This window comes from Ambystoma mexicanum, chromosome 8 (assembly GCF_040938575.1).
Source record: "Ambystoma mexicanum isolate Mex_15411 chromosome 8, UKY_AmexF1_1, whole genome shotgun sequence".
Lineage (NCBI taxonomy): Eukaryota > Metazoa > Chordata > Amphibia > Caudata > Ambystomatidae > Ambystoma > Ambystoma mexicanum.
The window spans coordinates 321,148,767-321,168,166 of NC_090929.1; the positions used below are offsets into that span (position 1 = coordinate 321,148,767).

General features: G+C 47.3%; 1 protein-coding gene across 1 annotated transcript in view; it reads left to right on the forward strand.

Annotated features, from left to right (window-relative positions):
• Positions 1–18,105: 18,105 nt before the first annotated feature.
• The window catches only part of ENTPD2 (ectonucleoside triphosphate diphosphohydrolase 2), a 289,034-nt gene continuing 287,739 nt past the window's right edge, over positions 18,106–19,400 (forward strand). Inside the window, exon 1 of the mRNA XM_069609737.1 lies at positions 18,106–18,307. Coding sequence (XP_069465838.1) covers positions 18,191–18,307 — 117 coding nt within the window. The 5' untranslated portion in view covers positions 18,106–18,190. The remainder of the gene's footprint in view (positions 18,308–19,400) is intronic.

A 19,400-nucleotide genomic window follows, 5' to 3' on the forward strand; every position in this document is an offset into this window, starting at 1 on the left:
AAGCACTGCCTTCATAACGCTACCATCTGTGTGCGAAAACAGGTAAAATTCCTCTGCATAATTGAGAATTCTGAGAACTGGAGCAGTGCAAATCACTCACTTGAGTTCAGCAAAACCCCTTCTCCATCGTCTCAGACCATTCAATCTTTCCCTTTGTCACTTGGGCCTTCTTTAGGGCCTGAGGTAAAGGCTTAGTATAAGAGCTGTAATCGAAAACCCATGCCCTAAAGTAGTTGCACAGGCCTAGAAAGCTCTGCATTTGCTTTATCATGTGTGGCTTAGCCATGTTCAATATTGCTTCAGCCCTTTCTGGGGTCACCTTCTTTTCTTCATGAGAGATCAGCTGGCCTATGTACAGCACTTCCTGTTGACAATATTGTAACTTTTCCTTGTCAACCTTATAACCTTTCTCAGCCAGTATAGTCAGTAGCTGAACAGAATTGTTCTTCTGTGGTGCTGCAGATTAGGATGTCATCCACATACTGCAGGGCGGTACTTTCAAATGCAATATTGCTTAAGTCCATCTGCCGGACTCTGTTGAAAATTGACGGGGACTCACAGTGCCCGTGTGGCAGCCTCGTGCTTTTCAGACGCATTTGTCTGAACGTGAATGACGTCAGATCTTGTGAGTCGCAGTGCAACGGGATTGAGAAAAAGGCATTTTTTAAGTCAATCACTGTGAAATATTTTGCCTCGTCGGGTATATTACATAGAATTGTAGATGGTTTAGGGACAAAAGGGAACTCTGCTTCAACAATATTGTTTATTGCTTGTAAATCCTGGATTAAACGCCAAGATCCCCCCTTTGATTTCTTGACAGGATAAACCGCGTATTACGTGATGACTCTGACGTCACTAAATGCACTGGTCCATCATTGCAGAGATTGTCTTAAAAATCCCTTCATCTGCCTCTCTGGAGATGGGATATTGTCGGACTCGCAGAAAAATTGCTTCTGGCTTTAGTTTTATTTTAAATTCTCCCACCCCCTTCAAGAGGCCTACATCATAGGGTCCTGTAGTCCATATTGAGACAGGCACTTTAGCTATATCCTCATACAAATATTCCAGATGCATCAGCGCCAACATCATTCTCTGTGGCACATCTCTTTTGATCATTTTTACCCAAAATATGAGACTCACTTCCACCCTTGTCTCTTCCGTGTCTGATTGTTCTTCAAACAGATCGTTATCGGTGACATCATTCAGTCGATTCCCTTCTTCGATGGCGATAATTGCGCACCATTGTCTGCCTTCATCATTGTATCCATCAACCAATGCTACTTTCCCTCGCACTGCTGCTGTATGTATCATCCAGGGAAATACTTGTCCCTCCTCCTCATGCATAGGTATTCTTGGTCTGAATAAAAACTCATCAAGGGTTCTCATGGTTCTATCTGCAAGGCCTGGCAATCCTGCCATAAGCACACGCATGCCATATGCGAAAACTTCTGGCTCCAATGGTATGGCCCTCATGGCGATGTTTCCTGAGTATGCTCTAATCATTTTGCATACATTTGAATAGTGCATTCCTGGAATGGAGCATACTAGGCCCTCCTCAGTGAACGAAATAGTCATGTTCAATTTTGTCATTAAGTCTTGACCCAAAATGTTTACTGGGGTCTTCCGTGAATACAATAAAGGTACATTCATTTCTAACTCTCCTATGGAGACTGGGAGAGCGTCTGTAAAGGGAACCCAACTGTCAGCTCCTTTAAAACTCTGAGTATCTATGGCCACGCCGGACAAGGAAAACTTGCCTTCATGTATGCACGAGCGTGTTGCCCCTGTGTCCACTAGGAAGGAATATTCTTTACGACATCCATCCTATGTTCCCTATGAGGGTCTGGTGTCACTGATAGGATAGAGCACATCAGGGTTCCCAGTGAGCTGTCCTAGTTTATATATAGATTTGGCCCACTGTGCACTTGTGGATTTTCCCCATTTCCAGTGTTTCTTCCCCTTCCAGGGTTCTGGGGCTGTGGTAGCTGCAGTGGTGCATTCTGGGATTGTCCTTGTGGAAAATTCCCCATGTTTTGTGGTTGCACCCCTTGTTGCGCTCCTTGTTGCACTCCTGGTGCTTGCTGCTGCACCGTGTGATTCTGTGCAACGCCCGGTTGTGAGACTGCAGGTGGATTTGCCGTGCCTGCTCCCATTCCTTGGCTATTCTGCCACATGCCTTGACTTCTGCACGTGTGCGCCACATGCCCTGCCATTCCACACAGCCAACATACTGGCGGTGGTCGGATTATTTGCCCATTTGACATATCTGTATTAACATTTTGCACATTTTGAAAGCCTCCTTGATTACTTTGGGAACCTCCTTGATTGCTCTGCCATCCTCTTCCTCTAAATCCTCTTACCCTTTGGCAAAACCCTACGTTACCCTGGTTATTCTGTTGTGGGTTAGCCACCCGTTGCATGTTTTGTTCAGCTGCGTTAGTTAGCATGGCTCCTTCAAGAGCATACTTTGATCATTTCTTTTGCACCAGCTTCACTTCCTCACCCTTTCGAATCAACTCCTTCTTTCGATTCTTTTCTTGTAACAGTCTACAGTAATGTGCGATAGTCAACTGTATTTCAGCCCAAGGTTTAGCCTCAACTCCTACCCATTTCATGAGCTGTTTCTGCACTGGTTCTGGCAATCCTTGGCACAATATATGGTAAAACACAGGTATTTATTTTGTCCAAGATTCATGCGTTTCGAGCACCCACACGTCTTGGAAATTCTGGATATAAATTAACAGATCTTCCGACGCCTTCATTTTTCGAATCATTATAGCTCCCATATCGGAAGTGTCCAGGTAAAGCACTCATAGCGCTTTCCATACTGCTGCTCTGCAATTGTTAAATGGTGCTCTGTCATGCGCAGTGTTAATTGTGGTTTCACCAGGGTACCCTGCCCGTGTCCACACATCGTCTGCTCTCTCACCAAGTATGGTGATCAGGAGGCCTTTAATGTCCCCTACAGCTAGCGTGTTTCCTCCTGTCATTTTTTCTAACTCGTGTATCCATTTTCTGGCTCCCGATGTCAGCATTGGAAGCTTGTTTTTCAAGTTTTCTCGATCCATGTGTGGCCATGGAATATATTGTGGTCTTGCTCCCCCTTTTTCTAGTAGCAGAAATTGGAGTGAGCAGCCCTCTTTCTCTTCTCTCATTATTCTCCTGTCTATCGCCGTGTTGATATTCCTGCATCACCGTCTACCTGGCAGTGTCCTTAGTCTGTCTACATAGGGTGGTGACGACACCCCCCTCTGACCATGGGGTATTCCTTCATGCCGGTCAGACTGTGCGGCTGACTCTGATGCCCTCGGTGCAGACTCGCTAGTGTCTGACCATCGTACCCGTCTTTCCCTTGGGAGTCATCTTTCACGCTGTCTTCCTTCTTTGTTTGCCTCGCGCTCCTCCCCTTCAGAGTCAGACATTGTTTGTTCCCAATTCACGCAACTTCTTGTGTCATTGTCGTTTCTACTGATTTCTAATCTATGCAGGGACAGTTTCCTACTCCCACTACCTCGGGTGACATCCTCAGTGTCATACAGCTGAGTGCTTTCCAAGCGCTCATCCTCCCCCTCTCCGTGGGGTATTTCTTCTAGTCCCATTTCATCATATATTTTATCGATCGTTTCCCGATGCTTCTGGTGTTGAAGTCATCTTCAATATTTGCCCTAGATGTGCCTGGACCAAATCATACGCAGGAAAGAATTCTTCAATGTCTTCCCAGTATACAACTGGATCGTGTTTTTTATTTCCCTCTCCAAATATTCGAGATCGCCTGCCCTCTGTCTACGCTTACGTTCAATATCATCATCAAATTCTTTGCGCTTCCTCGGCTCTTCTCTGACCCTATATTCTTCCCTTCTCTTTTCATTTCTACGTTCATCTGCCCTTTGAATTTCCTCACCTCTTCGTCTCCTTATCCTTTTTTCACGTACCCTTTGCTCTTCTTCTAGCCTTTTCTGTTTCTGTCTGTCTTGATCATAGGCTTCTCTCGGTTTGCGATCAAGCTATTTTTCTTGCTCTTCGCGATACAGCTGTTCTCGCCTTAGTCTATCTTTCCTTCTTATCCTTTCGTCCCTTGGCTCCTTCTCTTTCTCCTTTCTCTGTGCCTCATCTAACCTCTCTTTAGGTCTCACGTCATCACTTCCTTTCCCATCGAGTTAAGATTTGTCCTCCCATCCATTCGTCTTTTGTGAATCCTATCTCAGTTCTGTCTTCACTTCCTTTCCATTTCTTTCCCTCTCTTTCCTTGTCGAGAGATGCACTTGTCTGTGCCTGATCCTTTCTTTCATCATCGCGTCTCCCTTTGTCCCTCGGGACTGCGGAGGTAAGATTCTTGTCCTTGTCTTTCCCTTGATTTTCATCACTACTCTATGTAGGTGACTCATATGCGGGGTTGCTGTACCCTGTGGCTGCTTTAAGCTCTCTGAATGGCTAGAGTCCCTCAGTCTTACTTTCTTCGGTTTCTGTTTCAGGCGAGGCAGGTGGCGCGGTTGGCGTCTCACCCCCTCTGTACATACATTTAGTATCCAATCCTCTGGCGGCTCTTCCTCCTTTGTCTGTTCAAACATCTTCCAGAGCTCTAGAACAGCAAGGCGTTTCTCTAGCTTCTTGCCTGTATATGTGGCATGCAAATATGTCGTCATGTGTTGTAAGACAGCTTTGGATAGAGACCCATTTTGTGGCCATGGCATAAACATCTTGTGGGCAGTACCTTTAACCCACTCGGTGCTATACATCTTTAGCTTGGTGCGTGTTTCGGCAACTGTTTGCATAAGTGTGCTAATGGAGTTATGTCTTCCATGTTTAAATCTGTTCTCTTTCCTCATATACACTTGTCAATACTTTTGTGTGATTAAAACACCTTGTAACAATATGAGCGAGCACCAAACACTGCAAGCTCCAATCCAAATTTTCCACCAAAAATCTCTTATATCACCAATTTGATCAAAAACAATAATTCATGTGCGATGCTGTCTCAGCTATCGAATCGCGCAAAATTTTCAACCAGTTTTCTTAATAAAAATTTCACAGATGATGTCACACAAAACATATAGGACAGACACTTAACAGACTAGACAGACACCAGCTGGACACAAATATCTCTGCCTCTAATCATTACCCCTACATGGAGTCTAAACAAACCCCTTTCACAACGTCTTTTAACGTGGTGGTAGTCTAATTGTTCCGCATTATGTGGGACTCTGAGTTCACGTTTCTTCTGACCGCTATATTAAAGCACAGGAATAAGGCGTATCCTCTCACTTCTCAGGTGTCCGCTCTGGTAACCTCTCTGTTCTCGGATGTCCACCCCGGTAATCTCTATTTATTCAATTATTCTCCAGTCATTATCCCCATATATATATATATATATATATATATATATATATATATATATATATATATATACAGTCTTCTCTACTTCTGACTATTTTGTTTTTTCCTCCTCCCTCCATTACCTTTTCCCTTTACTTGTTCTAAGGCGTATGTTGTTTGCCAAAGCACTCAATTTTTTGTTTCACTCACCGTTCGCATCGTTCGTCTCTGGACCCTCAGGATCACCGCCTCTGTTACCGCCTCCTTCAGATTTTCGTCCGATCAGCTGCCCGTAGGAATGGGAAGGGATGTGTTTGTAAAACAGGTCCCTTCAGGCCCCGACTGCAGTCTTGGGTTAGTTATACTACCATTGTCTACGGGTAGCTTCACAGTCTACTCAGCCAAATGGTGAAGGACTTGTGAGATGCCGAAGACCTAGAGTTACTTTGTGTCGACGGTCAATAGGTGTCTTATTTTAATCAATAATCAATAATCAATGGTCTCCAACCATCCTCTGCTACCAAGTGTACTCGAGTGCGAGTGACCCCTGACCGGCCCATAGAGTCAGAGTTCGCTCTGTCAAACTTTTAAGACGAGATAGCTGCACCTTGAGGTGGAAGGGGTGCAGGATTTCTTACTCCAACACCAATCAATAAGGACAACTCAATGGTTTGGCAAAGGGGAGTCCGTTTAATGACAAGTACAAAAAACAGAGGAAACATGGGAATCAACAGTGCTGTGATCGCCCGTCTCGCTTCAACGCCCAACAATCTTCATTCAAACAGTAACAGTTATACCCAAAATTCGTCATCATTGACGTGTAACACTCATAGATTTGTCATGCAATTCTATTGGTTAGAAAAGGTAACTTAAGTATAGGTGCTATATCTGTATATGTTTATGTTTATTATTTGATAATGCGCACAAAAAACCCAGGGGTAGCCGGGCGCAGCAGGTACAAGGTTACTGAAGCTTGGGTTGCATACAGGGAATAAGAAGCATATCAATACAGTACATACATGTCAATACAAACAATTGGAGTTGAAAGGCTAACATATTACAGTGTTGAAGGAGTATACAAAAAGGTATAAGGGTAAGCGCAGAAAAGTCATGGACTAGGTTTCAGGAGTATCATGGCCGTATTAGTTGTCGTTGGACCAGAGCCAGTTTTTTACCTTACATCGGAAGTTGGTATAGGGTAGATTAGCCCTTAGTGCTGTAGGCAATGCGTTCCACGCCTGGGCAGCTCTGACCGGGAAGCTAGCTCCACCCGCTTTTGATCGACTAAATCTAGGGGTTTCAAGCAGGAGGTGGTTAGTAGCCCTAGTGTGGTATCTATGATAACGGAGTGTGAGGATTGGATAACCCTTATCAGGTGGGCATCTACGCCCTTCCCTCTAACATTACTCATGTAGACGTCACTAAAAGTACGACGTCCCATTGGTTCTACTATCTATAGGATCCTAGATTTTTTGGCCCATTGTGATTGGGTTGGCTACAATCCCAAGCATAAATCTCCACTTTAATTAGCAGCACGCAGAATGGTCACCCGGATACAGGATGCCCCAAGATTCATCCAGCCTCCCTTCCATCAATCAATACCTTAGTGCTATGTGTCAATTAGTTGGCTGTGGTTGGCCTCGAAACTGTAGCTTCTTGTCAGAAAACGTTATGGTATCTTCTGTTTTGGGTGACATCAGACGTTGGTGCCTCTTCGCGCTTGGCTGATCACGTGTTAGCACACCGTGAATCTGCTTCGTTTTCCTTCTATTTGTGTATTTAATTCTCATTTCGGCCTGCCACCTGGCTTGGCCTCCTTATCTCGACCTTCACGGGGCAGGCTGCTCTGCTCTTAAGTTTCAATTTTCCGAAGCTACTGTCCATCTCCCTTTCTTGGTTTGACCTCGATTTCCCAGGCACGGACTGCTCTTTGCTGAGTTTCGATTCCGCCGTCTCTTCTTGTTTTAGCTGGAATACGAATCCTGTCCTGTTTGACCCTTAGTAACCTGGGTTAATTCTGCTTTTTTTGTAAAGTGGCTCACACTTATATAGTGTGCTTTGTTGAGGTAGATATATAGTTGGCACTTGCCGCTCTATTCTTCTACTAAGCATAGCAGGCTGCCCTGTTTTCTTAGCTTCTTGCGGTTACAAGCATATGTACAGGCGTTAGCTGGTTGAATATCTTCATCCTGCTTTACAGTTTAAGGTTCTTTATATTTCAACATCGTCTCTCCTTCCAAGTTCATGATATCCTTATTCATGACATTTCGTCTTTGTGTGTCATATTTTGGTTGTCGTTTCATCCATCTGTGAGTCTATCCGGGCCCTTGTGTCGTCACCATTCGTCTTCAATTAAGGCCTTTTGAGTTTCTTCTGGGATAGTGTTTAAGCAATCTACATTTTGTGTCATTTGTTGGTAGGGTTGCTTCAATAGATACCTTACTGTCCATGGTTGTCTGGTCATTGGCACTTGAATAGGTATTGCTCTTCTGATGGGTACTGGGCAGAGCCCTAATGCGGCTCTCTGCTGGTTTATTTGCTCATTATTCGTCACATATCTCGGTATGAACGTTCCTGGTACTTCAAAATGGGTGGCTGCAGTGCTGACTATATTTGGGACCTCCTCTACACATTGGAATCGGTGCCCACCTTCTTTACTATCTTGCGGGAATATGGTACATTATCGGGTTTTCGAGCAAACCTGAATAAAACAGCTGTTTTACTGCTCCAGCCGAATGCTGTTCTCCCAACACAATTAGTAGCAGAGTGGGGCTTCCAAACACAGACTGAGAGTATAACATATCTAGGTGTAGAAATCACGACAAATCTAGCTAGCCTATTTGACTCTAATTACAGGCCCCTGTGGGCCGTTCTCAAAGAGGATCTAGAGAAATGGTCCAGCGTAGCACTCTCTTGGCCTGCTAGGTTCATGCCCATTAAGATGAACATACTCCCCAGATTCGTGTACCTTTTTCAATCACTCACGGACGTTAGCCCAGAAGCTTACCTTGCAGAAGTAAAGTGGTTCCTTCTGGCATACTTATGGGCAGAAAAGAAGCCCTGGTTATCTTATGCTACCTTGATCACACCAAAAGACAAAGGGGATATTGGTTATCCTGATCTCTTTGAATATTATAGGGCTTCTCAATTGCACATCTTAGCAGACCACTTGTGGGAAAACACTGAGAAACAATGGGTTGTGTTGGAAAACAAGCTATTTAGGCCAGCAACCCTGGGTGAATGGCTATGGGTCCCACTCCAGTCCATGCCACGTAAGATCCACAAGCACCCAGTCTTGGCAGTACTGTGGTCACTTTGCCATCCAACACAGACAATGAAGGGGGTGAAATCCTGGTCATTGCCCCTTAGTTGCATATGGGCCCCCCCATTAGGGATCAACTAGTCGCTTTCAGTCTCAATACGAGGAAGGGTTGGTGAGAGCTGGGCAGATGTGGAAGGGAGGTTCATATATGTCAAAGGTAGAGTTGGAGGAGGCGCAGCACGGCACCACAATGGCACCACTACATTACCTACAGTTGAGGAGCATTCTGCAAGATCCGTGCTGGGGGACTCCCTTCGGAGGCCGCTCACGGAATTTGAGGGCGTCTTCACTGTACGACGGAGCACTAGGGGGTTGATAGCCCAACTATATAGCGCATTACTTACTAGGGGTCATCTTACACAATTCAGTACACAAACCAAGTGGGAGGCAGAGCTAGCAGTGCACTAGCAACCGGAAACATGGGTAGTAATATACAGGGCGGTATGGAGTGCATCTATATCTATGCAATACAAGGTGCACAATGGGAGGCTATTGATTAGATGGCACCTGGCTCCACAACGGCTATCGAAAATGTATCCAGGGATAACACTGCATTGTTGGAGGGGGTGCGGGGAAACATGTGATTATTTGCATCAGTGGTGCAGACGTACTGGAAGGAAGTCCTGGGTTGGATTCAGGCCATAGATGGCATTCATAGGCAATTGACCCCACTTTTGGTCTTGATCGGCATAAAGACGGACGAGGAAGGGACAAATGCAGTTCTCTGCCACATGACTAGAAATCTATTGTTAGTGGCACGAGTATGTTTGACAGTTAAGTGGAAAAGTAACACCCTACCAACGAAGGGGGAAAGGTTTATGAAGGCGCACACTATATATCAAATGGAAAGTAGGACGGTGGCCCTGTTCTAATCCCACTCCCACATAGACATGGCCTCATTACAGGTCGGGCGGTCCGGAAATAACACTGGTGGTAAACCCGCCACCACTGTTAATTCCGGACCGCCAGATCCCAACTCCTGCAGGCGGGACGTGATGTTCCTGCCAGGTCTGACCTGGCGGGTTTAACACCGCCCACCTGCAGGCGGACGTGGAAACACCAGCACCATGACGAGATGGTGCCGGAGTTTCCACTTCCCCATTCCCATTGAGTCCTGTGGGACTCAATGGGAATGGGGATTTACCGAATTCCGCCTCCTGAATTCCCGGGACACCAGGGTCGTAATGCCCTGGTATTTCCGGGAGTCACGGAAGCGGAATGGTAATACGAGTCCGGCAGTAACCAGGCGGTTTTACCGCCTCGGTTACTGCCGGACTCGTAATAAGGCCCCATTATGTGGCTTCCCTTTTTGGAATGTTATACTGAGCACAGAAATGCATTGAAGGTGGAGGGCGAGAGGTAAACCAGAGGGTACCCATTAACATTTCTGAAGCTTCGCATAGTGTCTGTTGGTTTGTTCGATTCTGCTCAGGTGAGGTGGAACTTCATAACACCAGCATTGTAGATGAGAGGCACCTTAGTGCATAGGTAGAATGGTACAGAGAAGTGTGAAGGTGAATAAAGTGTATAAGACATTTTGGGATGTTTTTTGGAGGTTTGAGGGGGGAGGTAGGAAAAAGTGAAGAGGACTGTTGATGCAGAATGACACCCGTACGGGGGCCACATGGATCAAAACCGGCAGGCGAAAGATATCTCTCTGAGGGAGTACCGTTAGAATCATCGAGAAGCCAGACGAAACGAAAAGGAAAGCATAATGTTTATTACTTGGTTGTGGTTGATGATTCTAATACCACTGCCACTGTGATGTAAACATGTGTAAGGTGTCGTTTTTGTATGTTTTGAAAAACCAAGAAAATACGTTTAAAAAAATAAATAAAGTGGCCGGGAGCGGCAGCTGAGCAGGGACGGTCTCACCTGGAAGACTGAAGGTGCTGGGACCATGGTCATGATTGTTGTGTGAATATTGGGCATGGTCCGGGCCGCCACGATAACAACCAGTGCTGCCAGGTGCTGCAAGGTTAGGCCCACTGTGAAAACACTGTGAAAACAGCAGATGCTGCATGGTGTGAATGTTCAAATACTCTGATTGGGAATTGGAAGGTTAGGAGTGGGTTTCAAGATAATCTGGCAAATAGCCAGGTTCTTTGGACTTTTTTATGAAGGAAAGGTAATCCTCTGTGCAGCAGATGTGAAGAGGAAGAGTGTTCCAGATGGCGAGAGCTAGGATAGAGAAGGCCGAGCTGCCAGCCCTAGTGTAGTTGTATGGTGGAATAGCATGGAGGAGAGCCGAGCCTAATCAGAGATTTCTAGAGAGTTGGTAGTGGATTCTTTTTTTTCTGTAGGAACTCTGGTCCTGTCTTCTGGAGCACTGGGTGTGTGGTGCATATGGCTTTGAAGGTTGCTCTTAGGGAGCTGGTGTAATACTCTGAGGGCGAAGGTGATGTGTTCTCTGGGCGAGGCGGCAAGGAACAGTCTGGCTGCTGAGTTTTGGATTTGTTGGTGTTTCCTAAACTGGCGTGATGGACATTTTTAAGGGGAAAGTTATGGACATAGAGTTGATGTTTTTGGAGAGAGATAGGTCTGCGTCCATGATACATCCAAGAATTTTTACGGATGTGGACGTGGCAGGTTGGGCTCCACGGGCTTGAGGCCATGATATAGGCTGGGGAATGAGAGCAGTTTTACAACACATTAGGATTCCTGATTTCAATGGGTTGAGAATAAGGTGATTGTTTGTCATCCATAGGTCCATCTCCGAGAGGCAAGAGGCGAGGCCAGGAAGTGGGGAGCAGGAGTCTTGGGAATTTTGAAAATGATCCGGTTGTCGCCTGTTTATTTGTAGCATGCAAGGTTATGAGACCAGGTGAGAGCTGGCAGAGGACTTAGGTAGATGTTGAAAAGGAGGGGTGAAAGGGAGGACCTCTTTTGTGATAGGCGAGGACCGGAGGAGAAAGGTGGGATTAGAAATTAATGAGGAGGTCTAATTGAGGGCAAAGTCTCTGATGCCTAAGGTTTGGAACATGTTCCTGAGCATTGTGTGGTCGATGGTGTCAAAGGCTGCAGTTAGATTGAGGAGTATGAGTACAGCACATCCTTCTGCATCGGCAGTTCTTTTTAGGTCATTCCAGATAGAGACCAGTGAGGATTCCATTCCACAGAGGGATCAGAACCCCAATTGGGCTGTGTCGAGGAGTCTATTTGTGTCTGTGAAGAGGCCAAGTTGCTTGTCAATTAGTTTGGTAAATGCCTGGCCAATACCTATAGACAAGTCAAAATTGTTGGCTTTGCAATTGCAGGTTTAGACAGGACTTCAGTGCAAGGGACAGATGCAAGGACACACATATTGCTTCCAAGTCAACCGGCTGAAGACATAAATTAAGATAAGTTTATTCCACCAGGAGCTCATTTACAGAGACAATTAAGTCATCAAACTCTCACAAGAATGCTTGAATAGCACACTGGAAGATCCTATACAGCACAAAAGTAATTGTTACTTTGTGATAGAGCTAGCTCCAAGAGCTACCAAGAAGGTATGTTTGGCAAAGAGGGGCAGGTAGATGATAAGAAAGTCATAGGGTTTAACATGAACATATGTAGATCATGGGTGGATAAATGACCAAACACGCTTATTATATGTGTATCCCTCCTCACATTCCATCTCCATCCTATCTGTGTTCAAATGCAAGAGTTCTGTTTTACACCCAATAGACAAATCTGAAAAAGGATGGATTTAAGGCTGTTAATCAACCATAATCACTGGTGTTGCTCTAGACAGGCTTCCAGACCATTGTTTGCAAATCAGCCCTGTCCCTGCTACTAATGTGAATTGCCCTGCCCAAACTGCTAGAGCACAAGGACTAAAATGCCTGTGGCGGCTTGGGTTCCAGTGCAGCAGGGAAATGGCCTAGCAGTTGAGATTGAAATGAACTGTTTTGTGGCAGAAACCAGATTCATTTACCAATGGTGTGTTCACTTCTGTAATGGCTGATTCATACTAAAGAATGATGCCATGGTAAACTACCCAGAGCAATGTTAGTGGTAATGTTTAAGTGAACACCTTTCATCTGTCACTTTTTAATTTTACTGCACTCTCCATCCCAGAATAATTTTTTCTTACTACCAACCTTATTTTTTCTGTTATACTCAAGTAGTTAAAGCAGCAGAGTATATACTTTGAATGTAATTTGTAAAGGTGCTCCTTCAGTTTATGCACCTACTACAGACATCTATTTTATTTATTTATTTATTTTTCACATTTGTTGAGCATGCAGGAGCCCAAGGGCATCATGGCGCTCGTTACAGACAATTAATTTCTTAGTTACAGAGATTGTTCAAGGTCAAAACAGTTTCAATGGTTCTTATAATGGTTACAGACAGTTTTTCATAATTACAGATAATACTTATTGGATACAGATATATTGACTCTTGGAAGTGCTAGAGCGGGATTAACTGAAAAGGGTGGTTTTTAGTTTTTTTCGGAAGGCGAGGAGGGAGTTTTCAGCTCTGATGTCGGCAGGTAGAGAGTTCCAGGACTTGGCGGCTATGTATGGGAAGCTTAACCCTCCAGCTCTCGCTTTGTGTATGTGGAGGGTCTTGATTTGGTTGGTGTAGCAGGTTGTGACTGGTCGTGTGGAAGAAGATTTGGTTATTGTGTCTGATAGATATGAGGGTGCAGTGCGGGTGAGGCATTTGTGTGTGAGAGTGAGGATTTTAAAAGCGATGCGTTCTTTTACTGGGAGCCAGTGGGCTTCTTGTCTGGCATGGGTAATGTGATCTCTTTTTGGGATGCTGAGTGCTGCTCTTAACTTATGGTTCTAAATTATTTGGAGTCGGTATACGTTTTTTGCAGATGTACCAGCTTGGAGGGTGTTACAATAGTCGAGTTTGGCACCGATGGTTGCTCTGGCTATAGTTAAGCAGTTGGGTTTGGAGAGGTATGGCTTTATTGCGTTTATGAGTTTAGTTGTGAATGCTGAGGCGGAGGAGATGGCGCTGACCTGTTTCGTCATAGATAGTGTACAGTCTATGTGAACACCTAGGGTCTTTACAGAAGTAGACACAGGGATGATGGTGTTATCAATGATGAAGTTGGAGTACGGTTTATTGAGTTTGGCTAGGGTGGTTTTTAGTAGGGGTGTACCGAATAGTAAATTTACTATTCAGCCGAATACCAAATAGTGGATGAAACTATTCGGCCGACACCGAATAGTTACCAAATAGTAGGTTACTACTGATAATGTGTCAAGATATGCATAACAAGCCAAAACCGTTGGCTTTGCCAATGCTTGTTTTAACAGTCCTTCAGTGAAGGACATGTTTATAAATAGATCATAGCATAGATGGTGGGGACATGGGAGAACATCATGGGACAACGGAGGGGGTGGGGAGACATGGCAGAACACCGCGGGACAACAGAGGGGGTGGGGGACATGACAGAACATTGCGGGACAACGTATGGGGTGGGGAGACATGGCAGAACATTGCGGGACAATGGAGGGGGTGGGGGGACATGGGAGAACACCACGGGGCAACGGAGGGGGTGGGGACATGGGAGAACATCACGGGCCAACGGAGGGGGTGTGGAGACATGGCAGAACATCACGGGGCAACAGAGGGGGTGGGGGGACATGGCAGAACATTGCGGGACAACTAAGGGGGTGGGGGACATGGCAGAACATCACGGGCAACGGAGGGGGTGGGGGGACATGGCAGAACATTGCGGGACAATGGAGGGGGTGGGGGACATGGCAGAACATCGAGAGGCAACGGAGGGGGTGGGGGACATGGCAGAACATCACGGGGAAACTGAGGGGGTGGGTGGACATGGCAGAACATTGAGGGACAACAGAGGGGGTGGGGGGACATGGCAGAACATCACGGGGCAACGGAGGGGGTGGTGGGACATGGCACATCACGGGGCAACGGAGGGGGTGGAGGGACTTGGGAGAACATCACGGGGCAACAGAGGGGGTGGAGGGACATGGGAGAACATCACGGGGCAACGGAGGGGATGTAGGGGCATGGCAGAACATCACAGGGCAACAGAGGGGTGGGGGGACATGGCAGAACATTGCGGGACAACGAAGAGGGTGGGGGGACATGGCAGAACATCACGGGGCAACGGAGCGGGCGGGGGGACATGGCAGAACATTGCTGGACAACGGAGGGGGTGGGGAACATGGCAGAACATCACGGGGCAACTGAGGGGGTGGGGGGACATGGCAAAACATCACAGGGCAACGGAGGGGGTGGGGGGACATGGCAGAACATCACGGGGCAACGGAGGGGTAGGGGGACATGGCAGAACATCACGGGGCAACAGAGGGGGTGGAGGGACTTGGGAGAACATCACTGGGCAACAGAGGGGGTGGAGGGACATGGGAGAACATCACTGGGCAATGGAGGGGGTGGAGGGACATGGCAGAACATTGCGGGACAACGGAGGGGGTGGAGGGACATGGCAGAACATTGCGGGACAACGGAGGGGGGGCCATGGCAGAACATTGCAGGATAATCGAGGGGGTGAGGGGACATGGGAGAACATTGTCGGGCCACCGGCTTTGCACCGGTGGCCCGACCAACATCAATACTACTGCGGTGAGGCTGTGGGCACCCCCGCGGCCTCACCGTGCTGAAGGGGCAGGATCATTAAAATTCAAGGCCGCCGGGGTGGGCAAAGTCCCCCGGCGGCCTTGTGAGTCTGGGGACCGCTCCTTCAGGAGCAGCCCCCATTGCATATCAATGTCCGGCTACCGGCTTTCCACCGGTGGCCCGACCATCATCAATATTATTGCGGGTGGGGGGCTCACTTACCTGTGGGTGATGGTGGTCTCTCCGGGTGCTGCTGGCATCTGCTGGAGCCCGTCTGTTGACATAGGAAGTGAGGGGAAGGGAAGATCTGTTCCCTTCCCTCACTTCCTATTTCAACACGTTCTGAGGCTGTTTCCACTGTGGTCAGGCTGCAGAAGCCAGTGAGCAAACAGCTTATTTGGCTTCTGCAGCCTGAACACTGTAAAACTTTCTATGATCGTCTGTCATCTCCCAAACAGGGAGAAGGCAGCTAATCATAGAAAGTGGACTTTGGTTTCAAGTCACTACGTAGAAACTATTCTGCCGAAGACGGATAGCTGTATTTCAGCCGAACTTCGGCAGAATAGTGACTCGAAGCCGAAGTTCGGTACACCCCTAGATTTTAGGCCTAGTGTGATCATTTCCATCTTCTCCCCATTGAGGCAGAGGCTGTTGGCTGCCATCCAGGCCTGGATGGTGGAATAGATTTCATGGAGGGCTTTGGCATCTTGGAGGTATACTCCAGAGAGTGGTAGTAGTACCTGGGTATCGTCCGCATAGTTGGTGTACGAGATACCCAGGGCGTCAAGCTTATCAAAGAGGGGCTTTGTGAACAGATTGTATAGCGAAGGTGCAGTGCATGAGCCCTGTGGGACTCCGCAGTGAATGGTGGTGGGAGCTGCGTTGGCAATGTTGGAGAAGACCTTCATGGCTCTACCCTCCAAGAAGGAAGTGACCCAGAGCGCTGCCTCATTAGTGAAGTTAGCTGATTGGGTGAGGTGTGAGATGAGACTCTTGTGGTCCACGAGATCGAACGCAGCCGAAAGATCTAAAAGTAGTAGGAGGGCTGGATTTCCTGTGTCCATGATTTGAGTGATTTGGTTTTTTAGATCTACTAAGGGAGTTTTGGTGCCATGTCCTTTGCGGAAACCGGATTGTCTACCTCTGAGGATGGAGTTATCTTCAAGGAATTGTTGGATTTGGCGATGGGCAGCTTTGTCCAAAATCTTGAGGAGGAAGGGTACAGTGATTATTGGTCAGTAGTTGTTTGGTTGGGTGGGGTCTGGTGTAGGTTTTTTGAGAAGTGGGCGAACCCATGCCTCTTTGAGGCTAGCAGGGATGATGCCGGTTCTGAACGAGGCATTGATGAAGGCTGCTAGTATAGGGGCAAGGCTGTCCGAGCAGTCTTTGATGAGTTTCGGGGGGCAAATATCTCCTTTACACATTGAAGGTTTTAAGTTTTTGAGGATGTTAATGACTTCAAGCTCGGAGATGTCCCTGAATGAGAAGGGTGGTTTGTTGGGTGAAGGAGTGGGTTGAGGCTGATTGATCGCTGAAAGAGTGGGTAGAGCATTGTGGTGGTCCTTGATTTTTTTTTGCAGAAGAATGATTTTATTGAGCATGGCAGCCTGGTTGTGCAAGCAACATCACCTGCTGTCATTTATTGTTTAATACAATGAACTATATTATTTATCATGATGTGAATAACAGTTACATTGCCACAACAAATAAACAAACATTCAATTACAGAAAACAACTTGTGATTTTGTGTTTGAAAAAAAATAGCTTTAATTTGTTACTGAGAGCTTGCAAATGTAAGTAAAATTGACAGTGCAGTTAAAAGATTAGCCAGACAGGGTCTTGGTATATAGCTCTAGGCATCCTGCATGAGCAACAATGTGCTGCTACTTGACTCGGAGATGCAAATGGCCTCCATCTGCCTGATCACTTGTGCATTCCGGGTTGCGGGGCATAAATCACTGCCCAGGCCAAACAAACCCTGTTGGGCCTCCTGTGGCGCAGCTCTTCAGAAGCAAACGGCTCTGAATCTGGGCTTCCAGGAGCAACAACACCCCCACTACCATTCCTGTGGTGTTAACGCCACTGGAAAGGGCTGCTTTCTAGGGGGAGCGTGGGCTTGGCAGGGCATGGCCCCCAACAACACCACTACCCACCCCCACCCTGCTCATGCAGATCCTGGCTGTCCCGCTCATTCCTTCATTCACCCAGACCCACTTCCCCAACTACTGAGAAGCTCTCTGTATTATCATTGCTATCTCACTCAGCCATCCAGTCGCACTTCCCCATTACTAGTAAGATGCTCTCCATTACCATTGCCATCCCGCTCGCCCATCCATTCATCCAGACCCACTTCCCCATTACTAGTAAAATGCTCTGTATTATCATTGCTATCGCGCTCGCCCATCCATTCATCCAGTCCCACTTCCCCATTACTAGTAAAATGCTCTGTATTATCATTGGTATCCCGCTCAGCCATCCATCCAGTCGCCCTGCCCTATTACTAGTAAAATGCTCTGTATTATCATTGCTATCGCGCTCGCCCATCCATTCATCCAGTCCCACCTCCCTATTACTAGTAAGATGCTCTGTATTATCATTGGTATCCCGCTCAGCCATCCATCCAGTCCCACAGCTTCCCTATTACTAGTAAAATGCTCTGAATTATCATTGGTATCCCGCTCAGCCATCCATCCAGTCCCACAGCTTCCCCATTACTAGTAAGATGCTCTGTATTATCATTGCCAACCCTCGCACTCAGCCTCACTTTTTCCCCATTACTAATACGATGCTTGTATTATGATTCCTAGCTCAGTTACGTCTCCACGCGCTCGTCCTCCCAGCTCCACGATCTTTCTTCCAGCCTCCGCCTCGTGTAGTAAAGGTATAAAGGCGGGCTCCTGGCCGCAGCAGCCAATCGCAGCGCAGCCCCGCCCCCTCCTGTTCAGCGTTCTGCTGCGAGGCCGCGCTGCCGGATCACTTGTCTGGCTGCACCAAGAGGGAAGCATGGCGAGGAAAGTGCTGGCTGTGCTGCTGCCCGTGCTGCTTTTACTTGTGGGGCTCATCGGCATCATCCTGCTCTGTGTCCCCACCAAGGACGTCCCGGACACCCCTGGATTCAAGGTAAGGGCTACCCCTTTCTTCACTCGCTGTCTGGAGGCGAGCAGGGCATTGTTTCTCACGGTGAGTGCCTCCTGTAACTTGGGTCTCTTTTTACACACATGCCATGACAGGAGTCGAACACGTGCATGCGCCCGGGCGTGCTGGGATAAAGCACGTTGTTGGTAAACGTTCGAATAAACTGAAGGTGTGTTCCCCTTAGCGCTTGAATTGTGTGTCAAATATAGCTTCCCTGCAGAGTTCTGACGCTGGGATGGGACAGGTGGGAGTGGCTTCCTAGGGCCTTTCATAGCGCCTGGACTGTACGAAAGAGATCTCACGCAATCCTGGGACAGGTGTGCATGGCTTAATCTAGTCTTGCATAGCGCCTGGACAGTACCAAAGCGGTCACATTGCAGAGATCTCACGCAATCCTGGGTGTGTGGGGGTGGCTTCATAGAGACTTTTATAGCGCCTGGACAGTGCCAAGAGATCACATTGCGGAGTTCTCACGCAGTCCTGGGACAGTTGGGAGTGGCTTCATATAGTCTTGCATAGCGCCTGGACAGTACCAAAGAGGTCACATTGCAGATGTCTCACGCAGTCCTGGGACAGGTGGGAGTGGCTTCATAGAGCCTTTTATAGCGCCTGTACAGTACCAAAGAGATCACATTGCGGAGAACCCACGCAATCCTGGGTGTGTGGGGGTGGCATCATAGAGCCTGTCATAGTGCCTGGACAATACGAAAGAGATCTCATGCAGTCCTGGGACAGGTAGGTGTTGCTTCATATATTCTTGCATAGCGCCTGGATAGTGCAACGAGATTACATCGCGGAGATCTCAGGCAGCCCTGGGAGAGGTGGGGGTGGCATCATAGAGCCTTTCATGGCGCCTGGGCAGTACCAAAGAAATAACGCCTTTCTAAGTAAAGTGGGAGTGGCTTCATATCATCTATTGTAGCGCCTGGATGTGGCAAATATAGCTTCCTATACACTGAGCACACGCTGTGGTATGTCAGGTGTGAGATCACCCACTATGAAACGCATCACACCTGTCCTAGTACATCCCCTTTCACAGCGCCTGGAGTATATCAGAGACCAGTTTGCAGAGATGTTG